This window comes from Herpailurus yagouaroundi, unplaced genomic scaffold (genome assembly GCF_014898765.1).
Source record: "Herpailurus yagouaroundi ecotype Mexico unplaced genomic scaffold, PumYag 215, whole genome shotgun sequence".
Classification (NCBI taxonomy): domain Eukaryota; kingdom Metazoa; phylum Chordata; class Mammalia; order Carnivora; family Felidae; genus Herpailurus; species Herpailurus yagouaroundi.
Genome location: NW_024412446.1, coordinates 5,392,345 through 5,418,126, shown reverse-complemented (window position 1 = coordinate 5,418,126; position 25,782 = coordinate 5,392,345). Strand labels below are relative to the sequence as shown.

At 37.2% G+C, this 25,782-nt stretch overlaps 1 protein-coding gene across 1 annotated transcript in view; it reads left to right on the top strand.

The window, feature by feature from the left end:
* NF1 (neurofibromin 1) overlaps positions 1-25,782 on the top strand; it is a 258,016-nt gene that overhangs the window by 124,752 nt on the left and 107,482 nt on the right. The window contains exons 21-30 of the mRNA XM_040455091.1: positions 337-476; positions 746-868; positions 1,380-1,463; positions 1,993-2,109; positions 2,706-2,887; positions 3,003-3,214; positions 6,074-6,235; positions 6,373-6,476; positions 10,379-10,514; positions 21,326-21,388. Coding sequence (XP_040311025.1) covers positions 337-476; positions 746-868; positions 1,380-1,463; positions 1,993-2,109; positions 2,706-2,887; positions 3,003-3,214; positions 6,074-6,235; positions 6,373-6,476; positions 10,379-10,514; positions 21,326-21,388 — 1,323 coding nt within the window. The remainder of the gene's footprint in view (positions 1-336; positions 477-745; positions 869-1,379; positions 1,464-1,992; positions 2,110-2,705; positions 2,888-3,002; positions 3,215-6,073; positions 6,236-6,372; positions 6,477-10,378; positions 10,515-21,325; positions 21,389-25,782) is intronic.

Below are 25,782 nucleotides of genomic sequence, written 5' to 3'. Positions count from 1 at the left end.
GATTTGTTTGATAATGAAGCCTTTTTCTTTTTGATTATTTAATTCAATACTGGCATGAGCATCCACTTACAATTTTTAAAAAATGGGCGGAGAATTGCAGAAAGAAGAATCATCCAATATAGGGAGCAGTTTGGTTTTTAGGAACTCTAGTTGCGGGTGTGCCAGGGGTTAGAAGTGTCTTGGGTAGGGGTATGGGTGCCTATGTGTGTCTGTGTGCCTATTTGGATATATGCCCCCGGGTGCTTTCTGGCATGTGTATGACAGTTAGGTCACACAGTTTCATCTGTGATGTGTCTGCTCTGCGCTGATGCCAAAATGTATTTGTTCTTTATGTAGGTTTTATTGACCGACACCAATACTCAGTTTGTGGAGCAAACCATAGCTATAATGAAGAACTTACTAGATAATCATACCGAAGGCAGCTCCGAACATCTGGGGCAAGCTAGCATTGAAACAATGATGTTAAATCTAGTCAGGTAAGTATTCTACTGAAATGTAGCAGAAGCACATCAGCATTGGTGGTTACTAGTGAAATAATTTGCTATTCTTTATTGCGCTCAAAGTGGGGTGCAATAAGGTAAGCAGAAGTTATGCATGTGCTCCTATAAATAAAAATATTGCAGTTTTCATAGTCACATTTCATCATTTTACTTAGAGGGTAAAGCATTTAGAAAACTTTTCTTTGTAGCTGATATGTGTGTTTTTTTTGTGGGGCCCCCCCCCGAATGTTTCTATGTCTAAATAGATATGTTCGAGTGCTTGGGAACATGGTCCATGCAATTCAAATAAAAACGAAACTGTGTCAGTTAGTCGAGGTAATGATGGCAAGGAGAGATGACCTCTCATTTTGTCAAGAGATGAAATTTAGGTGAGTTCTCAAAAGAGCAAAGTAGGGTCTTGTAAATCTTATGTTAAATGAAGTACAAAAAAACCCAAAAAAACCAAAAAACCAAAACAAAAAAAACCCCAGCAGCTACTTGATTATCCTAGGAAAGGGGAGGGAGAAAATGGAAAAGCAACAATTTGCCTTTTTATTTTTCTCTCCCTGTATTTTCAAATCTCCCAAAGCTCTGTGCCCATGACAGTGCTCCCCTTGTCTAAAATTCTACTGGAGCTAAGAATTTGATTCTGCTTCCAAACTGGTACGATAGCTAAAGGCTGACGTGGAGTGTTGATATTCACGTTGCCTGTTTGTGTGCCCTTCGTCTGCCTGTTGAGAGTTGGAGAAGCGGTATCTCTTTAATGAAACTGCCGTGTCACCCGAGTGATTTGGCAAATATCTGCACTACAAAAAATACTTGTATGACTAAAGGTGTACGTGTGACTTAAAAAAAAAAAAAAAATCGTTTGTTATTTTCCTTTTCTCTGCCTTTCTGTAGGAATAAGATGGTAGAATACCTGACAGACTGGGTCATGGGAACATCAAACCAAGCAGCAGATGATGATGTAAAATGTCTTACAAGGTAAAGAGAGAGAGAGAGAGAGATGGAGAGGGTGATTTTTAATTATTAGCAGGTTTACTCAGGGTGTTGATACTACATCATCACTATTATCAATATATTTTATGAGTTTTTTGGATATTTTGCATTTGAGTTATTTAAATCTTTGCTTTCTATTTTTAACTGAATGATTTTCAGTAAAATCCAATGTGAGAAAGTGATGTTTGGAATTTCCTATATTTGCTCAGATGGTAAATACTTATTGTCACATGTCAGAAACTAATTGAACCCTGAAGTACATAATAATCATTCACATAAATTCCTTCGGTGAGGCTTGGTTTTATGAAAGTTATCATCACCTTCTCCCTAACTTAAAATGCTTTTGCATTCTGGGTGTGCATGTTAACTCACATTATTTAGGTTGTCCTAATAAGTTTAATGAAATAGGTGGTTCCTGAATTCCTAAAGTTCCGTTAGGAAGGTGTTTATTTGCGGGAAGGTCGAGTGGAAGAACGTGAAACACTCATATAGTCCTTAAATTTTCTTTCTTCAGAGACTTGGACCAGGCGAGCATGGAAGCCGTTGTTTCACTCCTGGCTGGTCTTCCACTGCAGCCTGAGGAAGGAGATGGTGTGGAATTGATGGAAGCCAAGTCACAGTTATTTCTGAAGTAAATTTCAGTCACCAAAAACGCAAAGCAAAAAACAAAGCCCCACATACAACAAAACAAAATCTAACCAAAGTGGCAAATGATTGTATGTAGAAAGTGGACCTTATTACTTGGCTATTATGGCTATTGGCAGCTGCTTATAAAATATAACCCATGCATGAGGCAATATTCCCTATGATAGGACTGGGTTAGGAAAGCAACTGTGTTTTGTGTTTTTAAAGAAAGTGTCTGGTCATTGAATTATTGGCAGTAAAACCCAGATCACCTCATTAAGCCATTTCAGATGGCATTGTGTAAACTATTTGGGCTACTAATTTTATATGGTAAACACTAAAAGTGTTCCCTGCATCGACCAGGAAAGATTGCATCTGTTCAGTGGCTATGTTATGAACTATGTGCTGGCTTTGTCAGGATAAAATCATACTCAGCATAGCACACTTCGTGATGAGCCACACTGGCTGATTATCCCAGGACTGGAGAGAAGCAGATACCCAAGACCACTCGTGTGATGCACATGTGATAATTTCAGAAAATCAGATTAGCTCTCTGGTTGCTGTGGCCTTCACTGTGTAAGAGTCGATCTTTTTACTTCTCAGGTATTTCACATTGTTTATGAACCTTTTGAATGACTGTAGTGAAGTTGAAGATGAAAATGCACAAACAGGTGGCAGGAAACGTGGCATGTCCCGGAGGCTGGCATCACTGAGGCACTGCACAGTCCTTGCAATGTCCAACTTACTCAATGCTAATGTGGACAGTGGCCTCATGCACTCCATAGGTGAGATAAAATGAACGCTTCGTAGAGAAACTGACAATCTAGAGAATTGGCACGTAAGACAAGCAAAATTACAACAGTCCATGTTAGTAAATTTGCATCTATCTGTCCATATCAGGTTTAGGTTATCACAAAGATCTTCAGACAAGAGCTACATTTATGGAAGTTCTGACAAAAATCCTCCAGCAAGGCACAGAATTTGACACGCTTGCAGAAACGGTGCTGGCCGACCGGTTTGAGAGGCTGGTGGAGTTGGTCACAATGATGGGAGACCAGGGAGAGCTCCCAATAGCCATGGCTTTGGCCAACGTGGTCCCGTGTTCTCAGTGGGTGAGTTCTTTGAGGAAGTGCAAAACTGGGGCCTGGCACATAGCAGGTGCTTCCAAATTTATTCTTTCTAGGAATTTTTTTTTTTTTTAATGTTTATTTTGGGGGGGAGAGAGAGAGCATGAGCAGGGGAGGGGCAGAGAGAGAGAGAGAGAGACCGAGAATCCCAGGCAGACTCTGCTAATAGGGCAGAGCCTGGCGCGGGCCTCAGTTTCACAAACTGTGAAACCTTGACCTGAGCCGAGATCAAGAGTTGGATGCTTAACCGACTGAGCCACCCAGGTGTCCCTCATTCCAGGAATGTTTATTGCATGAATTGCTAAACCTTGAGAGCTGGAAGAAACTTCAGATATTATTCGAGTGGTTTTTCAGCTATGGGAAAGTAGTTGTGGCTTCTAGCCCTTGGGAGTGTTCTTACCTTAAGTATGAGGATCTTATTCATCATATACTTACAGTGAAACTCAAATTCCTTCCCTGTCCCACTGAAAAATTCAATTTAAACACTGATCAGAAGAAAATTAAAACCACTGACCTGGTCTGGTGTTTTCATGTATTACATGAGATGATTAAGGTTAAATCTCCTATTTAGTTGTCACTAATGCTAGAGCTAGAATTAAAGGCTTGTGTGTCCAGTTCACAACTCTTCTATAATGCACTGTACAATTTTCTAAAAAAATGTAAGCACTATATTTGCATTAGAAATTGTTGCTTGTTTTAAACACTGGAGACATAATATGGCTATTTGGTCTCTTATTCATCTATGTATGTATGTATGTATGTATGTATTTTAGAGAGAGAGCAAGCACGTGTGCGCAGACGCACGAGTGGGGCGGGGGCAGAGGGAGAGAGAGTCTTAAGCAGGTGCTGTCCTCAGCATGGAGCCCGATGTGGGGCTCGATCCCACAACTCTGGGATCATGAGTGAGCTGAAATCAAGAGTCAGACACTCAGCTGATTGAGCCCCTGGGTCTCTGTTACTAAAAAATTTTCTTAAAACCATACTATTTTTAACAGTACACACTAAAAATTTGAGAAGGGTTGTCCTTTTCCATGCTAAAAATCGATTCCATTTATAGTGTACCAAAAACGATTTCAGTTTAGTAAATTATAACAAATCAGGTAATCTGTCATTGCCTGTAGGTTTTTTTCTGCTTAAAAAGGCTGTAGGATCTTGTTCCTCATGCTTCAGTAAAGTTTAAACTCCTTACTGTGGCCTACAAGGCTCGACCCAACCTGGGCTCTGCCTCACCTCTGACCTCATCTCCTGCCACGTTCCTTCTTGTTCACCAGACTTAAAGATGTTAGGCTATTTCCACCTTCGAGAGCACCCTTACTGCCACCACAGCCTCCACCACCTGGAATGCGTCTTCCCTGATCTCTTACACGGCCAACTTCTTAAAAAACCTTTTAAAGCTTAAAAAAAAAAAAAAACAAACTAATTCTCTTTTGTAGATTTTAAATTCTGTTGCTTAATGTTTTCAGAATTTTGCAGGGAAGGGATTAGATGGAAAAAAATGAGCACAGTACTCTAAAAACAGATTTTGTGGCTGAATTGTCTCTCATAATTATACTTGACTTTAAAATGGAGGAGAGGAGTGCCTGAGTGGCTCAGGTGGTTAAGTGTCCAACTCTTGATTTTAGCTCAAGTCATGATCTTACCGTTTGTGGGATTGAGCCCCACGTCAGCACAGAACCGGCTTGGGATTCTCTCCCTCCCCCTTTCTCTGCCCCTCCCCTGTGTGTGTGCACTTCTCTCTCTCTCTCTCAAAATAAATAAATAATAAAATGGAGGAAAGAATTTTTGTATCTAGTCACATATGTGGAATGTCACTATAGGGAGTAGAACAGAATATCTGGGTCTTCTTTGGCTTCTAGATTGTGTGGTTAGGATTGTCAAATTTTTTGCTTTACTCAGATACCAGATTTGACCAGGTAAAAGCATTAGAAGAGCTATGGACCATGATCCTGGCCTTTGCTGTCACTGCTTGAAGGATGGGGCATCATTTTATGGCTACCCTTAGTCTGTGTAAATCTCCTCGCCGCACTGTGTGGTTAAACAGTGATTTTACTATCACATCGTTTTCCTGGAGTGTACCAAAAAATACCATGGGGAGTTATGAGGGTAACCATTCAGGAAGTATGTGGGAATTAGCTGTCCACCTTCGCTTTATACATAAATCTTGCTAATCTCTTTGTTCTGAATACACAGCCCACATCTTTTCCCTTACTTTCTGCAAATCCTGTAATCTTTCCATTTTTGTTGTTTCTCTGCTGAGCCCATGTTCAGTGTATACTGAATTTCCCTGACCATGTGAGCAGAGAGTAGAGCTCTTGTGGTCACCAAAGTCTCATTCCTGCTCACTGGTTTTCTACGAAAATGATTTGGGCATATCAAACTAAACTCTTTGCCATCATGTTCTATTTCTACTCTCTTTAATTTTGTCATGTGATTTGAACTGAATCTTGGCTTTTTTTCTGTCTAGGCCTGGTAAAACCTAGGCCTCTCTTAATTTTCATCAGTTAATTCGTAAAATTAACAGCTGCTGGGGCACCTGGTTGTCTCAGTTGGAAGAGTGTGTGACTCTTGATCTTGGGTTTGTGAGTTTGAGCCCCACGCTGGATGTAGAGATTGCTTAAATAAGTAAATAAACAAATTGCTTAAAAAAAAAGAATTCACATCTGCTATAGGCATAAAGAAATAGTCATTGTAGACAAATGGACACAGATAGATCTCAGGGAGAAATTAATTAGTCACCACTTAACTGGATTTAGCAGGTGGTTGACAGTTTTGGATTTACCTTTCAGTTTCCTGCTAAAGACAAATGGGATTATTCATGCTAACTCAATTTTGTTTTGTTCTCAGGATGAACTAGCTCGAGTTCTAGTGACTCTGTTTGATTCTCGGCATTTGCTCTACCAACTGCTCTGGAACATGTTTTCTAAGGAAGTAGAATTGGCAGACTCCATGCAGACTCTTTTCCGAGGGAACAGCTTAGCCAGTAAAATAATGACCTTCTGTTTCAAGGTTTATATCCATTTATTCTTTTGTGTGTGTGCCAAGGTATGGCAAATTGATTATGTGCAGAACGTACAGAGCAGAATGTCTTTAACGCAAGATATTTGGAGAAGGCTTAATAAATTCCTACTTGTGTATTTCTTTAGGTATATGGTGCTACCTACCTACAAAAACTCCTGGATCCGTTATTACGAATCGTGATCACATCCTCTGATTGGCAACATGTTAGCTTTGAAGTGGATCCTACCAGGTTTGTCATCCTCTCATCTACAACTTTTCTCGACCTTTTCACTGCCACCGTGTGGGACCAGACCCTCAGAGGGTTTCTCCCTCTGATTCTTTTTTTTATTTATTTTTTTTAAAAGCTTTTTTTTTTCAACTTTTATTTATTTTTTTGGGGACACAGAGAGACAGAGCATGAATGGGGGAGGGGCAGAGAGAGAGGGAGACACAGAATCGGAAACAGGCTCCAGGCTCCGAGCCATCAGCCCAGAGCCTGACGCGGGGCTCGAACTCACGGACCGCGAGATCGTGACCTGGCTGAAGTCGGACGCTTAACCGACTGCGCCACCCAGGCGCCCCTCTCCCTCTGATTCTTAAAATGAGTCTTTAATTATAAAAGTTACACACAAATACATTTTTCTTAAAAAAAATTTACAGGTATCTTTGGCTGCCATGTATAGAGACAGAGACTGTTACTAGTTTAGTCTGTTCTTTGCTTTTTTTTTTTTTTCAGTGCATTTGCATGTACATAAATCAAGTTGTAGAAACTGTGTGGCTAACAGTGAGTGCTTAATATAAATGGAAACATGTTGTACACGTGGTTTTGCAACTTAATTTTTTTAACTTGGCTCTGTCTTCAGTCTTTCTGTGTCAGTATAGAAAGATTAACCTCATTGTTTTTACCTGCCATATAATATTTGATAGATTGGCTATATCATGATTTAGCCAATACCATATCTATCCTTTTTTTCCAACCAATTAAAAAAAAGTTATTATTGAAATAGAATTGACATACAATGTTGTATTCGTTTCAGGTATCCAGTATTTTGGTTTGACAATTCTGTGTATTACTCAGTGCTCGTCATGACAAGTATAGTCACCATCTGTCACCATACAGCGTTCTTACAACATTATTGACCATATGTCCCCAATGTTGTGCTTTTCATTTTCATCTCCATGACTTATTTATTTTATAACTGGAAGTTTCTGCCTTTGAATCGCCTTCACCTGTATCACCCATGTCCTCTGGCAACCACCAGTTTGTTCTGTGTACTTAAAAGTGGTTTTCTTGTTCATTTGTTTTGTTTTTTAGATTCCACATATAAGTGAAATCTTACAGTATTTGCCTGTCTGACTTATTTCACTTAGCACAATATCTAGTTCCATTCATGTCACAAATAGCAAGAGTTTTTGTTTTGTTTTTTCTTTTGTGCTGGAGTAATAGGTGTGTGTGGGGGGGGACACATCATCTTTCTTTGTTCATCTGTTGATGGACACTTGAGTTGCTTCCGTATCTTGGCTGTTGTAAATAAGGCTGCAGTAAACATAGGGGTGCATGTACCTTTTCAAATCAGTGTTTTAACTTTCTTTGGGTAAATACCAAGTAGTGGAATTATTGGATCATATGGTATTTCTATTTTTAATTTTTTGAGGAACTTCCATACTGTTTTCCATCAATAGGTGCGCCTACCACAGTGCACAAGGGTTTCCTTTTCTCCACGTCCTCATCAATACTTGTTTTTGTTTTTGTTTTGATACTAGCCATTCTGACTGGTGTGAGGTGACACCACATTGTGGTTTTGATTTGCATTTAGCTGATGATTAGTGACGCTGCACGTTTTTTTCATGTGTCTCTTGGCCACCTTTATGTGTTCTTCAGAAAAATGCCTATTCAGGTCCTCTGCCCATTTTTGAATCAAATTATTTGGGTTTTTTTGGGTGTTGAGTTGTGTGAGTTCCTTAAATATTTTGGATATTCACCCCTTATCAGATACATCGTTTGTGAATATCTTCTCTCATTTAGTAGGTTGCTATTTTATTGATGGTTTCCCTGCTGTGTAAAAGCTTTTTATTTTGGTGTAGTCCCAGTAGTTTATTTTTGCTTTTGTTTCCCTTGCCTGAGGAGACATATTCATAAATGTGTTGTTATGGGTGACGTCTGAGAGATTACTACCTATATTTTCTATAGGAATTTTATGATTTCAGGTCTCGTATTTAGGTGTTTAATCCATTTGGAGTTTGTTTTTATGTATGCTATAAGAAAGTGGGCCAGTTTCATTCTTTTGCATATAGCTGTCCAGTTTCTGAACACCATTTATTGAAAAGACTGTCATTTCCTCGTTTTCTATTCTTGCCTACTTTGTCATAGATTAATTGGCAATATAGGCATGGGTTTATTTCTGGACTCTTTTTTGTGCCATTGATCTATGTGTCTGTTTTTGTGCCAGTACTATACTGTTTTGATTACTATAGCTTTGTAGTATATGTTGACATCTGGGATTGTGATACCTCTAGCTTTTTCTTCGTTCTCAAGATTGCTTTGTCCCTGAAGTCTTCTGTGGTTCCATACAGATTTTTAGGATTATTTGTTCCAATTCAGTGAAAAACTATTGGTATTTTGATGGAGATTGCACTGAATCTGTAGATTGTTCTGAGTAGTATACACATTTTAATAATGTTAATTCTTCCAATCCAGGAGCATGGTATATCTTTCCTTTAGTTTGTGTTGTCTTCAGTTTCCTTCATCAGTGTCTTATGATTTTCAGAGTATAGGTCTTTCATCTCTCTGGTTAACTATTCTCCTCGGTATTTTATTCTTTTTGGTAGAGTTGTAGATGGTGATCCCATTGACTTTTGCTGTAACTTCTCAACGTTGTCTTTTTCCTTTTTCAGGTTATTTGCTGTAGGGATTTTATGAAACCTAAATCTTTTTGTTACTTTCTTTCTTAGAACATTAACTGTTCCCTATTGACTACAAGATAAAGTACAGAGTTTTCTAACTACAGCTCATTATCACCTGTCATTCTTTCATGTGTTTTCTGTACATTAGCTCCAATACGCATATGTTGTATATTTTTTAAAGTGGCTTGACACATGGTTTGTTGGGGTTGGAGATGCCTGATAAATGATATCCCTCTACCCAGCCCAAATTTTTAATTTTTTTAAGGTTTCTTTATTTTTGCGAGAGAGAGACAGAGACAGAGTGTGAGTGGGGAAAGGGCAGAGAGAGAGAGGAGACACAGAATTGGAAGCAGTCTCCAGGCTCTGATCTGTCAGCACAAAACCCGACACGGGGCTTGAACTCAACAAACTACGAAATCATGATCTGAGCTGAAGTTGGACACTTAACTGACTGAGCCACCCAGATGTCCCTTCCCTGCCCAACTTTTAAAACCAAAAGAATGGAAGGAGGAGGGCTGTGAAGGAAGCACTCAGGAATCAGTCATCACCTTTATTTTTGATAAAAACGTTTAGAGTGTGTGGCTTTTGATCCTGTGGGTGAATAGGCTTGCTGATATTGCACCTTGAATTAGACTCATCTACCTCATCCCTTGCATAGCTGGATAACTACAGACATGTCTCACAGGGAAGCTTTTTACCACAGAAGTGGAGAGCAAACCAGAATAGATCTTGTCTGCAGGCAGACATATCCAGAACGGAGAGGATGGCACTGAGCAGAGTATATACTAAATCTGTGAGAATATAAGGGGATAAGAATTCTCATACACAGTTGTCAAAATTATCTTTTTATAGTTTTTTTATTCAAATCAAGATCCCAGCAAAGTTCAAACAATGCATTTGGCTGAAAGCCTCTTTTATTTATTTATTTATTTTATTTTATTTTATTTATTTATTTATTTATTTATTTATTTCAACGTTTATTTATTTTTGGGACAGGGAGAGACAGAGCATGAATGGGGGAGGGTCAGAGAGAGAGGGAGACAGAGAATTGGAAACAGGCTCCAGGCTCTGAGCCATCAGCCCAGAGCCTGACGCGGGGCTCGAACTCACGGACCGCGAGATCGTGACCTGGCTGAAGTCGGACGCTTAACCGACTGCGCCACCCAGGCGCCCCTGAAAGTCTCTTTTAAAGGGCAGTTTCGTTTGTTTATTTTAAATGGATTTTACCTCCCCCTCCCCCCTTTATAGGTTAGAACAATCAGAGAGCCTTGAGGAAAACCAACGGAACCTTCTGCAGATGACTGAAAAGTTCTTCCATGCCATCATCAGTTCCTCCTCAGAATTCCCCCCTCAGCTTCGAAGTGTGTGCCACTGTTTATACCAGGTATGCTTAAGGTTAGAGAGTACCATTATTAAGCCAAAGCTGAAGTGAAAAGAATGCTTTACTAAAGAGGAATTTAGCTGCTGATAGTGGGTGGTTGAAAATACTGAGTCAGTTTGGATGAGTAATACACTAAGCCTTGTCGGAATTGGCTTTGAAAAAAACTTAAATATTGCTTAGGAGACAGTTTGAAGTATTTTAAGGGGGTACTAAAAATAAGTTTCCTCACATTGGGAGCAAGTTTAAAATGCACAGAATCTCTTGGATATAACAGATATGGTTGAAATGAGATATATTATGGAATTTTCTTGGTTATCTTTTGCCTGAATTACTCATAAGGCCTTTTGAATGTGAGGCACGTCTACTCCTTGCTTTTTGTACTGTTGAAATGCTTGATCCATCATTTTGATTTCTTAAAATATGTTTGTGTCCATTTTTCCTAGAACCAATTAATCTGATTATTTTACATAGAACACTACTTCTAAAATATATTGCACCAACATTCAGATCAAATTATTAGACTTTCTAGCACTAGCACTGCAAGTAATGCTTCTGAGTTCAGATGTCTGCAGTCATCCCCTACTTGTTGAGGAAATTAGGTCTCTGTTCTTTTTATGGCTTTCACTGTGCTTTTGAATTGCATATGCAGGTTCAGGGACGATATAATAATTCCAGGGGAAATTAGTGCAAATCTGTGTTAGTCTGTTCAAACTGTGATTCTGGAAGAAAAATTAGTGGGTCTGGAGTTCGGGACAGGGGTGGGTATAGGGGAAAGAATTTACACATTTACCAAAACCCATGTCTTTATGTCTTTTTCTTTGCAGAGTTATCCCCAGCCATTTGTTTTTTAGCACAGGGCTTCAGTTGCTTAGAGACATTAGCAAGATCAGTGAAATCACCATTTTAAAAAGCTGTTTCAGGCTGCTCTGTGTGAATTATTCCCCCATTGCTATTTATAAAGATGTTTTTGCTGTATCACTAAAAGAAAACTTATAACAGTTAACAAAATGGCAGTAGTCCTTTCCTATCAATAATTACTTTAAATATAAGTGGATTAAGCTTTCCCAATTGAAAGGCATAGAGTGGCTAAATGGATTAAAAAAAACAAGATCCTACAATATGTTGCCTACCAGAGGCTCGTGTTAGCCTTAAAGACACACATAGACGGAGAGTGAAGGGATGGAAAAAGTCATTTCAAACAAATGGTAACCAGAAAAAAAAAAAAAAAAAAAACAAAACAGGAGTAGCTATACTTATTTCGAACCAGATAGACTTTAAACTAAAAATGGCAAAAAGAAACAAAAGTCAATATATAATGATAAAAAGGGGTCTATACATCAAGAAGATACAATAGTTATAAATATTTATGTGCCCAACATTGGAGCACCTAAATGTATAAAGCAAAAGCTAACAGACCTAAAAGGAGAAATAAATAGTAATAAAGTAATTGTTGGGGACTTTAATACCCTACTCTCAACAATGGTTAGGTCATCCAGACAGAGAATAAGGAAACAGCAGATCCGAACAACACTTAAATCCCAAATGCACCTAACAGACATATATAGAACATGCTATCCAACAACAGCAGAATATACATTCTTCCAGAACACACATGGAACATTTTCTAGGATAGACCATATGTTAGGTCACACAACAAGTCTTAGCAGATTCAAGAAGATTAAAATCATACCAAGTACCTTCTCTGACCACAATGGCATGAAGTTAGAAATCAATTACATGAGGAAAGCTGGAAAATGAGTGAACCCATGGAAATTAAACACTACCCTGAACAATTAATGGTTAAAAAAAAGAAAGGAGAAATAAAAAAGTTTCTTGAGATAAATGAAAATGGAAACACAGCATACCAGAACATGTGCGATGTAGCAAAAGCAGTTCTAAGAGGGAAGTTCATACCAGTAAACACCTATGTTAAGAAGCAGGAAAGATCCCAAATAAGCAACCTAACTCTTTCTCTTAAGGAATTAGAAAAAGAATAAACTGAGCTCCAAGTTAGCAGAAGAAAGGAAATAAAGATTGTAGCAGAAATAAGTGAAATAGAAATAAATATAGAAAAACCTCAGAAAAGATGAGCCAGACTAAGAGTTGCTTCTTTGAAAAGATAAACAAAATTGACAAACCTTTAGCTAGACTAAGCAAGGAGAAGAGAGGAAGCACCAAATCAAGAAATTATAAATGAAAAAGGAGACCTCACAACCAATACCACAGAAATTCAAAGGGTCATAAGAGACTACTGTGAACAAACTAGACAACAAACTGGACAACCTAGAAGAAATGGAAAGAGTCTTAGAAACATACAATTTATCAAGACTGAATTAGGAAGAAATAGAAACTCTGAATAGAATTCCTAAATTCTCGCAAGAAAGAAAAGCCCAGGACCAGTTGGCTTCCCTGGTGAATTTTACTAGACGTTTACAGAAGAATTAAAAACCAGTCCTTCTCAAACTCTTAGCAAAAATTGAAAAGAGAGCACTCCAGACTCATTTTGTGAGGCATTACCCTGGTACCAAAACCAGAAAAGGACACTGCTAGAAAAGAAAACTATAGGTAAATATCATTGATGAGTATAGATACAGAAATTCTCAGTAAATTACTAGCAAACAATTCAGCATATTAAAATGTTCGCACCATGATGATGTGGGATTTATCCTTCGGTGCAAGGATGGTTCAGCATCTGCAAATCAGTGTGATGCATTACGTTAATTCAGTGGAAGAAAAGAATCATATGATCATCTCAATAAATGCAGAAAAAGGATTTGACAAAATTCCACATCCATTCATGATAAAAACTCTTAATAAGTTAGGCATAGAAGGAATGTATATCAACATAATAAAGGCCATAAATGACAACCACACAGCTAACATATTCAGTGGTGAAAGGTTGAAAGCATTTCTTCGGGGCGCCTGGGTGGCGCAGTCGGTTAAGCGTCTGACTTCAGCCAGGTCACGATCTCGCAGTCCGTGAGTTCGAGCCCCGCGTCGGGCTCTGGGCTGGTGGCTCGGAGCCTGGAGCCTGTTTCCGATTCTGTGTCTCCCTCTCTCTCTGCCCCTCCCCCGTTCATGCTCTGTCTCTCTCTGTCCCAAAAATAAATAAAAACGTTGAAAAAAAAATTTGAAAGCATTTCTTCTAAGATGAGGAACAAGACAGAGGTATCCACTCTTACCACTCCTATTCAACATAGTACTAGCAGTGCTAGCTAGAGCAATCAGGCAAGAAAAATTAAAAGCCTCAGAATTGGAAAGGAAGAAGTAAAATTGTTTCTACTTGCAGATGATATATATAGGAAATCCCAAATACAACCAAAAAACAGAGCTAATCAGTGAACTAAGTAAAGTATGCAGTATGTAATTAACATACAAAAATCAGTAGCATTTCTGTACACTAACAAATTTATGGGAAAAAATAGATCCTATTTACAATGGCATCAAAACAATACAATACTTAGGAATAAATTTAAGAATGTGAAAGATCTCTATTCTGGAAACTATAAGCCATTGATGAAAACAGATTTAAGATACAGATAAATGGGAAGATATCTTGTGTTCATGGATTGGAAGAATTAATAGTTTAGATATGAATAGTACCAAAAGCCATCTGTAGATTCAGTGCAATCTCTATCAAGTTTTCAGTGACATTTTTATAGAAATAGAAAAAAAAGCTCTTAAAATTCATATGGAAACACAAAACACCCTACCTCCCCCCCAAAAAGAACAAAGGAAGCACCACATTTCCTAATTTAAAGCTATAATCATCAAAATAGTAGGTACTGCATAAAAACAGATGGACTGACCAGTGGAACAGAATCAAGAGCCCAGAAATAAACCCAAGCATATAGAATCAACTAATTGTAAAAGACAGTCTTTTCAATAAATGGTGCTGGGATAACCAAATATTCACATGTAAAAGAATGAAATTGGAACCATATCTTAAGTCCCTCACAAATTAACTTGAAATGGATTAAAGATTTAAATGTAAGACTTGAACCATGAAACCGCTAGAAGAAAACATAGGAATAAAGGTTCTTGGCGTGGGTCTTGGTAATATTTTTTGGATATGACACCTAAAGCACAGCAAACTCAAAAATAAACAAGTGGGACTACATCAAACTGGAAAGTTTCTGCACAGCAAAATAAACCATCCATAAAATGAAAAGACAACTATGGAGTGGAGAAAAAATATTTGCAAACCATGTATATAATGAGTTAATATTAAAATATATAAAGAACGTACACAATTTTCAACAGCAAAAAAAAAAAGCAAATTTAAAAATGATTAGTAGATAACTTGGAATAGACATATAGATATTTCTCTAAAGAAGTTACATGAAAGGCCAAAAAGTATATGGAAAGATGTTCAGCATCACTAGTCATTAGGGAAATGCCTGTTAAAAAAACCACAATGAGGTATCAACCCATGCCTGTTAGAGTGGCCATCATCAGAAAGACTAGAGATAACAAATGCTGGCATGGATGGAGAAAAAAAGGGAACCCTGTGCACTGTTGGTGCACTTGTAAATTGTATAGCTACTGTGGAAAACAGTATGGAAAATCCTCAAAAAATTAAACATAGAACTGCCATATCATCTAGCAATTCCACTTCTGGGACTATATCCAAAGGAAACAAAACACTAACTTGAAAAGGTATCTGCACCCCCATGTTCATAGCATTATTTATAGTAGCCAAGGCATGGAAACAACTCAAGAATCCATCAACAGATGAATGGTTTAAAAGAATTGTGGGTATATACAAAATGGAATATTATTGAGCCATACAAAATGAGGAAATCTTGGCATTCGTGACAATATACACGGCCCTTGAAGGCATTATGCTAAGTGAAATAAGTGAGAGACAAATATACTGTATGATCTCACCTATATGTGGAACCATGAAAAAAAAAAAAAAACCACAGCTAAACTCATGGAAAAAGAGATCGGACTTGTGGTGGAGGTTGGAGGCAGAGGAAATTGGAGGAAAGTAGTCAAAAGGTACAAATTTCCAGTACTAAGGAAGTACTAGGGACATAACGTACAGCTTGATGACTATAGCTAACCCTGCTCTATGACACATAGGAAAGTTGTGAAGAGAGTAAATCCTGTGAGTTCTCATCACACTTTTTGTCTTTCTTTTTTTATTTTATCTGTATGAAAAGATGGATGCTATCTGAACCTATTGTGGTAATTATTTTTACAATATATGCAAATTATGCTGTAAGCCTGAAACTTCTTATACAGTGACATATGCCAGTAATTTCTCAACAAAGGTGGAAAAAAGCCAAAAAAAAATCTTGTCATCATATACATAGATGACAAAGTATACCTCGCATTAAACTTTCTTAATTTGTCATTACTCTTACTGCCTTTTTAAAATAGCTCAAGGAGGCTTAGGACAACCCCACGTAATTTTTTCAGCTACTTAAATCTGAGACTAGAAGGTAGTTTAGTTGTAATTTGAAACCTCATACAGTGAACAATATCTTGACTTGGGGCATTATTCAGGTTTTTCTTCAAATCTAATTCATTTTTTCTTGTTTATAAAACTAGGCAGACAAGAAATGGTGAGCATATATTTAAAATAGTATGTGTCAACTTCTTGGTCGGCCTTAGTAGTTTTCAGAGAACATTTCGTTTTCTGAAGTGGCAGTGGCTTTGACTTGAGTTAAAAGTGAATGGTTACCGACTACCTGATTACATGATTTTACTAGATTTTAGTAAAATTCTTCATGTGGTTGGCATCCTAAAGGAAAAAAAAAATTTTGTGTCATCAGCAAACTTGGGAGTCCAATCTGAGACCATGATTCTGATAAGGTAAAAGGAACAGGGCTTGGCACTTTGTAACTACTTGGAAATATTTAATGAAGGAATAAATTCTCCTATCCATTCCACCCAAGTAGACAAGATTCTTGCCAGCTTTCATAGGAAGAGAGGAGGTAGTGAACATAAATCAGAAATAAGAGCAAAGTAATCATTTCTGGCTTATTAAAATACTATGTGTTGTACTTTTTAAAGCATGCCATAATTAAATATCCCGCATTATAACAGAGCTGAATTCTCGTATTAAAATTTCACATAAAATTATTCTCTTTACGAATATTATTTAAATGTTGTGTCAGCGCACTGGTTGAAGTAAGTTCCAATAAGGTCGAAGCTTGTTGGAACGTAGAGTACTGTAGAGCAAAAGTGCGCTATTTTATTTATAAATAAGGTTTTGTTTTTTAATAAGTGATAACAGAATTTTAAAATTACTAATTAAAAAAAAAAGCTTTGATCTCAAGTTATTCTTTCACTGAGTCTCCTACAAAATGCAGTTTTCCCTTCAGTTTGCTCTTTTATTCATCTTTCCTCTGGTTTTTTCTTGCCCTATTGACTTTGGCAGTGACATAATGGTACCTTTGTACTTCTGTGTTCTGCTGGGAAGGATAGTAGTCGATTGTTTCCTCTAGTAAACATGGCTCCTGCTTTGCGACTTGCTTGGAAAATTTTGAAAAGTCAGGATATTGATAGCTAATGAACTTCTCTGAGCATTACCTCTTTTTTCCTGAGTCATATTTTTGACTGGTAAGCTTTTTTTGAATGCTGCTTTAACCAGGTTTCTTATTTTGTATGTCTCCTTACTTAGTGAACTGCGTTCCGATTACGTAAGAATAGCCAACTGTGAACATGTGTGAGACTTACAATTAAGACATTTTTCCATGTATTTATTTCCACTTGTCCCCCTAATAGTTTTGGAATACAGGTTTTCCCCGCTATCCCAAAGTAGAGTGTTCCTGTGAAACCTTTTGTAAGCCTAGGTGACATAAAGGGAAGAAGCACTTACCATTAATTTATATGAAAATTTTTTTTAGCGTTCTCAGACCCCCAAAATAGCCTATCGAATCATACCAAATAACACATAAAAGCTAAAATAACATTAACATATAGTAAAAACAAGAATGATATGATAAATACACAGCCTGTATAAAGTACAAATAATGTATGTACAGTGTGGTTTGGCTTTCCAAAATTGGGAAGACGGCACACCAGAGGGCTGACAGGTGGTGATGGTGGTGTGTTAGGCTGGGGTGCTGGAGGTTGGGGTCGTGGGAGGTACAGGAGTATGGAGTATAGGAGAGAGAGGAAGAGGGTCACCTGTTAACATCTCATCATTGTCTAAATCCATCAGTGCGAGCAGGTCACTAACGTCTACACCTTCTTCTATGTCTGCCTGCCTCGATGTCAAATGTCGAGGTTCATCGTCTGCCATGGCTAATGTGGCTGGTGTGGAAGGCTTGAAATACGACAGTATGCTCAACTGCTCAGCCTCTTGCATTTTTCTATACTACAGTTATTTGTGGGCACTCAAAACGTTATGCAAACCTGCCCTAAACCTACGTGCCCTTTCAAAATTAAAGCCATACTTTTCTGCAATCACTGCAGCACTGTCCATTGTAGCAAAAATCTCACTTAAGTGCTTCCCATTCAGTTCCTGGACAACTGCACTGTCCGGCCGTTCACTGCTGCGTTCGTTGTCGATCGGTGTTCTCTCCTCTTGGAGTTGCATCACCTCTTCATCTGTCACTTCTTGGTCATGGAATGCCGAAACCTTCAACATCAGATTCAGTTTCCACAAACTGATCCTCCTTAGCCAAAGTCAGTTGGTTTGGCCATATTTATTGTTGGTTTGAAGCCTTTAAAATTGTTCACTGCTTCAGGAGACCATCCACTAAGCACCATTTCTCACCCAGACTGTTAGCTTATCAAGAGGATCTCCAAGGTTGGCGAATGCCAGTTTTAAATGGTAGTCTTTCCAGATCCTTTGTAAAAATCCTTTGGAGTTGGCTTCTCTGTTGGTTCTTGCATATAGGAAGCTTTAATCGTGCCCATTAGGCCTAGGACACATGGTTGTACCAACAACGTCATATTCAACAGGAAGAACAAAACCGCAGTGTTACTGTCATACTCAGTAATGCCAGGTGGATGAGCAGCCCAGTTTTCAACCATCAGAAGACACCTGTTATCACGATTGTTTTCTCTACAGTATTTTCAACAAAAGGACTAATGTATCCACTCATGCACTCAGAAAAAAATCACTTGGATATTCCAACCACTTGGACGTGATTTAAACACGAGAAGCGTATCCTTATCAGTGCCTTTAAGTGCCCTTGGATTTTCTGAATGGCATACTAGTAGAGGACTAAGGACAGCATCACCAGTGGTGTTAATAGTAGGCATTAAGGTAAACCTGTCCTTTGATGCCTTGTGTCCTTTAGCCTGCTTTTCTTCTATTGAAATACATGTTTTGCGTGGCAACTTTTTCCACTAATAAATTGCAGTTAAACACTTGTTTACGTGAATAACCACCTGCTATAATTATTTTCTTCAGTTCTTCTGGGAACTTTTCGGCAGCTTTAGTATCAGCCAAAACACTCTCTCCAATAACCTTTAAGCTATGAAGCTGCTCTTGCCTCGAAACCGACCAAACCACCCATGACTACCTTTCAATTCTGCTTTTGCAACACTTTGATCCTCATTGTCCAGTACTTTCTGTTTCAGCTTACTAAAATAATGGATGTCTCCTGAAGTGTTAGATAACTTAATGGAACCCTTTGCTTTGTTCACCCATCAATCCACCCAAGCAGTAGACTTCCCATCGCATCCAGTACTGGATGCTGACTAAAAGAGACCACTTTGCTACTGGAAGAACCAATAGTAACTTGAGCAACTTTCAGAATTCTTTCTCTCCGTCAGTACATAATATGAATGGTGGATACAGGCAAGTTGAGTGCACATGCAGTATCTTTTTCATTCACCACAATTGAAATGCTTAATCCCACCCAGTGTTATGGTAAGCATGACACCCTTATGACCTCTTAGGCTTTTCTGATACCTTAGGACACATCCCGCTAATGGATGCACAAAATGAGTTGAGATAAAGCACAGATGCTCCTAGACAAGTTCAAAGCTGTGACGACTTGATACTGAGAGTAGCGCCTGGGGAAGAAGCTTGGCGGTGGTCAACTCACTGCTTAGGGAGTGAGCTTCCTCTGTAATGGCTCGCTGAAAAACAGATGCTGGTTGTAATACTCGTTTTTTTCTTTTTTTCCTCATAAAGGCAAAAATTCTCTTTGGATTCCTTTTAGTTAGCAAAAATAGGTACTAATGTAAGTCTTTTGTGAAAGCGAACTTTCAAAAAGCAGGGGATACCTATAATGAGAAAATAATTCCCAGAATGGATGTTCTCTTAAGTTATAGTGAGAGAATTCTGAGAAAGCCAAATATTATGATTCTAAGTAAATGTCATCTTTTCCCAGTAAATCTGCTTCTCTGAACAGAAGTAGTTTACAACAATTTTTAAACTTATTTTTGAGAGAGAGCAAGAGTGTGAGTGGGGAGGGGGCGGAGAGAGAGAGAGTGGGACACAGGATCCAAAGCGGGCTCTGTGCTGACAGCAGAGAGCCCAATGAAGGGTTCGAACCCATGAACCCCAAGATCATGACCTGAACCAAAGTCGGATGCTCAACCAACCGAGCCACCCAGGCACCCCATGCCAGTTTTTTAAAGGCTATAAATGATAATTATACATCATAATTGAAAAAAAGTTACATAAAACTGTGTTTTGGTGATCTGTTTGGTTACTAGTACTTTTGTATATAGTCTAAAGTTTCAACCAGAGCTCCGTGAGAGAAGGACTGTGTCTTTTTGTTCTACTGCTGTTTCCTGATACCTAGAATGGTATCTGGCATGTTAGATGCACAGTAACTACTTGGATGGATGGATGGACGGATGGGTGAACAAATGTCAAATTAACTTTAAGGTTATGGTGTTGAATGCACTGAATTCCTAGAATAAAATGCCATGTATGGTGGATCTAATTTGGTTTTAAAGATATTTTAAAAAATTGTTGTGCCTCGTCTGATCTAACCAGGAGTCTTAATTTAAAAAGAACTCTTTGGCTTAGAAGGAACTCTGAGAGGTGAAGCCAGTATGTCTGTGGGTTTTGTTTTTGTTTTGTTTTGTTTTCCTTTTTGGTATTTTGTTTTTTGATACATTCTGATAGTCAAATATCTGAAAAATTTTAAGCGGCTTCTAAGTTTTACTCTATAATTTTCTCTGCAGTTTCTTCACTTTAATGTTAATTAATGCTTATTTCTAGTTGAGCTGATAACATTCTTCTTCCAAACGTTGCAGAGCTTTTAACCTCCTCTGATTAGAACTTTTTCAGGAAGTAGCCTGCCAACAGAAAAATATGTGAAATTTTAAGAGCGACACATTTTTAATTGAGAATCTCTGAAGTGAATTTTCCCCTTATATATAGTCATTTAATGTTTATTTTTTAAATCATTAGGTCTAAATTAAATGCCAGCTATTGAAAAAAGAACTTTAAGTCAATTGAAGGATACACAGAGAAGTATTTATCAAGAAAAAATTATGTAGACACATGGAAGTGTTTTTAGTGTGTGATCTACTTGTAATGAACATTTTACATGAAATTTATCAAAAGCTAGGAATGAACTGAAATGTAAATATGAAATGTCCTCAAATTTACTTGGGGAGAACTTTTCCGTGATTTATAGCCAGAAATAGTAGATATGATTGTCTCAACATTTCTTGCTGTTTATTTAGTGCTTTGGCTTGAAAATGTGATAAAAATTAAAATCCAGAAATAAAATTCATCCCTCGAAATTCAGTTGATTTCTAATTTTTTGTTGATTCCATTTGTGTTACATTTGATCATGTAATTTTATGTACAAGCCAACATTGTTTTTGTTGCTGTATGTAGTTGGTGCTGTGACTTGTTTGTGCTCATCTCTGTCCTGTAGGCAACTTGCCACTCCCTACTGAATAAAGCTACAGTAAAAGAAAAAAAGGAAAACAAAAAATCAGTAAGTTTGGAGAACTTTTTATTAGCTGTTTCTTTCAAAGCAAAACAAAAATCTTTTGCTGTTTGTTAAGAACATCTTCACTTCAGCCTATTTGACCTTCACTGTAAAATCATTCTACTAATTCTGGCACAAAATAGCTTTCATTTCAATTAACCCTGGAATTAAGTTACATTGAAACATTCTCTGTGTTCCTTTGGTTTGATTTATCCCAAAGGCGTTTTGGGGGCATTTGTTGCATTGGATATCTCTGGTCTAATTTTATTATTGTTATTTTAAAAATTATAAATGAATGCAAAAGAAACTTAATTTCAAGGCCTTAGGAAATGCTGACTCTCTTCATTCTTGCTTCTTGTTGCAGGTAATGTGAATGGTTTCTTTTCCTAGAGATGAAAGTTTTTCTTCATTGTTAGAAATATACGGAGGGGAAGTGTCACTTTCTAAATCTTACCTGAAAGTTGCAGTTTCTTTTTGTTTTCTTTTTTACTTTTTATATTTTTATCTAGAGAGTCTGAGCCAGAATGTAGATATTTGTGCTTAGATTATAAAAATCCTAATGATAAACGTTTACCTTAGAGAAAGTCACGATTAGACTATTGGGACTGCGAATATAGTACTTTTGAAATAACGGAAAACTCATTGAGTCCATTTTGTATAGAAACACCTCATTTTGCAAACATCTGCCTGTTTCTATGAACTTGTCCTAATTAAAAGGAAGAAAATTACAGTAGTCATAATTTTATTTTCTTCCCATGAGTAGAATTTGGTCCAGATTCATTCATTTTAAATTTGTCATTGTCTGTCACTATGACTTACCAGGCCGAGCATTATCTTTGTTCATATAATCCAAATGATTTTAGAGAAAGATGTTAAAAAAAAACCAGAAACGTTTAGGAGTCATGTAGGCGGTTTACGTACGAAGGTAAAATTTAGAATATTCATTTGGTTTCATCTTTGATTCCTTGTCTAAGCTTTACAAATAATAGGCTTCTGTTTTAAATTCAGAACTAGATTAAAATTTAGACAACTATGCTTATGTACATTCACGATTTTGAGTATGTTAAGTAAGTTGGGTCAGCTGTGAGCAAATGGATTGGATGGCTTTCTTGCTTAATAAAAACATTCCTTTCTAATGCTTCTAATTCTCAGCATATGTGAGTTTAACATGTATACACCATCACTGTTGAAATTAATTTACCGTTTCTAACACCCGTTCAGTGTTTTACTAATGGCATTGTGTAGTGTATCACATAAATTAAAATTCTGGCTTTCTGTGTTTCTCTAGAGCATGTTTTCTAGCCTTCCTAACATTGCTTTATTTATTGAGATTTTGTCTAAAATTGTTCCTTGAAATGTTATTTTCTGCTAGTGTTATTTTCAGATTTTTTTTTAAGTTTCTGGGTAACACTGAGTTTTGGAATGTATCTCTCAGCACAGGTGATATGAGGTCCTCATGGAAACAAAGGGAAACTAATTGGCAATTTGAGGTATTTGGGAACACATTCTAAAGTATGAAGACAACATAGTCATCATAAATTTAAAATGTCAGTTTATGGAATTGCTGGCTTATGAATCTAATGATCTTTTCTTTAAAAAGCAAGCTAACTCTTTTGGGGTATATGGATAATGGATCGGAATATGTAAAATATAGAGTGAAGGTTCTGGCTTCTGGTATATTAGCTGCATAGTCATATTATAGATAAGTCCTCTTATTATGCTCAAGCATATAATGTGTAATCAGATCTCCTTCTCGAAGTTAATTGTCTACCTAACTCCGGGAATTAAGCGTGTTTGCGTAGTGATCCTCTTGCTGTGTAAAGTTTATGACTGCATTTATTTGTACCATGTTGTTCAGATTTTACTCGAGGGAGTAAAGAGGACATTTGACTGGTAACTGGTTTCAGAGTATAGACTAGCCCAACTTTGCCCTTTTGTGCAGAATGTGTTTGGGATCTAAATTAGATTTTTGTAGCTTAAAAAATAAAACACTTGAATATGTGTATTATGAGGTAAAATTACATTGATGTCCATTAGTGGTGAAAGAGAAAGAACTATTTTTATAAATTGTCTCATGAAACTTGTTATACAGCATTTTGTTTGATATTCAGTACATTTTGTAAGGTTTTAGTTCCAAAAATATACTGATACTGTCATCATTGGGATGCATAATTATATGATACCAGAAACGATGTGTGTTTCTGAGGTGTGGGTACTTTGAGTTTTGACAAGAATTAACTTTGAAGATGTGGAGGATAGTGAAAATGTAGTACTTTTCAGAAGTTTGACAGTATTCTCCCTTTTCATTATATTATGAGATTAACAGTATTAAGTATAAATCAGGTATAAGTGTGAGTCACACTTTAAAACTTTTTTGCTCTAGACAAAACTAGTAAGTAGCTACTTTGAAAAATATGTGTACAAGTTACTGGTTTTTGAGAGATGTTTTCACAGCAGGTTAGTATTTTATAAATTAATTGGTTCTTTGGAAACCAAATTATGGCTTTCAATTTTTAAAAACTGTTTTAGGATTTTAACGGATTAATCTGAATATACGGCTGTTCCTTTCAAACAACCTGTTTACAATTAAATATAAAGCAGTTTTTAATCCTCTTCTTGCTAACTCTTTACAAGCTTTACAATTTTGTAGATTTGTTGTTAAGTTTCTTCTGTTTTAAGATTAAAATTTGGGAGTTCTAAAAGAACCACTCAGTAGCAATGGTGGTCCCTGAACATTGTGAAATTGTATGAAGAATTTGGTCTGTGTGAATGTATATAGTCATTTGTCTGTTCCTCTTCTCCGAAAGGTTAAATACTATACTAGAATAGTAAAAGCACTTGAATTTTCTTCTTAATTCTATTTCTAAAACTGTATTTCAGCTAAAAATAACTCTCAAACAGTATATGGGCTTTAAAGCTGTTCTAGTGAGGCTGCTGTATTTAGCCGTCTGCAGCAGCTTCCTTTGAGTGAAGTGCAGCAGCTTCCTTTGAGTGAAGTACAGCAAGGTTGTCCTTCACGCAGTAGCACCCAGAACGCTGTAACACAAGAAAGCTTCCTGAGCTACGTACTGTAAATGAAGGTGAGAATATGTTAGTTACAACTCCTGCGTGTTAGCGCCACTTGAGAGGGTGTTCTTGGGCTTGAAAACCTGAATCGTCTGAAATCTTATATTTACTAATTCCCTCAGATACGGCAGAACACTATTTAGAGATTTTAGGCAGCGAGTAAGAAGACATTGAAAATGTATATACCACACGAAGCACTAAAGGGAAGAGAATGAAATGAAATAATCCTTATTCTTCCCGGAGTTAATCTGGAGTCAGTGAGCTGTGTGAATTCATGACAAGGAGTATTACTTTATTAAGGCATTGTAAAGTGAACTAGAGTTACGTGGGATTCTGCACAGAAAGCCCATTTTCTCATTTTCCCTCACCGTCCTGTGAAATGTAGGTTTATCCCTGGAATCTTAGCATACCGTCTGCAGTGCTGCGTGCGGCTTGGCTGTTGGGATCACCACTGCTTTATGCAGCGGTTAGGTACACTGAGCAAGCGTAATTGTGGAGATTAAAGTGTTACACAAGTGTTCTTTCAAAATAAGTGTGTGTGTGTATTATCTGTAAAACATGTACATTTTAGAGTAATATAATTTTCCTGTGTTAAAACAGTAACTGGAAAGAGATGGGTCCCAAGCCAGTTTCGTAACACTTTTCCCAATCTAATGTGCCTATTACTTTACCTTCAAGGTAGAATGTTTTATAAAAAGAGAAAACCCCATCTTAAATATTGGGCTCACATTGTTTTCCAGTGTGAGCAACTATTTCTTGTTTCCTTCACTTTTTTTATTTGACAGAATTGCACATTGAGGTACACGTAGGGGTTCTCTCTTCTGCTGGTGGGATCTGTTTTTTCCTTTAGATCCCCAAGAATTTCTTTTCCTTCATGATTTAAATAATAGGTCCTTATCTTAAAAAGCATTCTGAGGAAGAAAAGGAACTGGCAATGTTACTTGTAAGTGTTTTCTCTTGATAGGAATCTAAAAAAAACCTAACCTTTGTTTGTGTATGGCAAGCATTTTGTTCAAGACACGTGGTTGTACCAGGTATACAACAAAATGTAAGTATTTACTGTTAGATATTAGATGTTTTGGGGTATGCTGTTGAAAACTTAGCTTTGCCTTGTAAGAGTTGATCGCACTCTCGTGTCTGTTAATCTTGGTAAAATATGGTAATCTTTGTGTGAAAATTTGGTGTGCTTTTGTTACTTACCAAACTTGCAGTATAAACAACAATGATAAATGCAAGATCTTTTTTCAGGTCTCTCTCCACCACTCATTCATGAAGAGTTTCTTTTTCTTTCTTTCTTTCTTTCTTTCTTTCTTTCTTTCTTTCTTTCTTTCTTT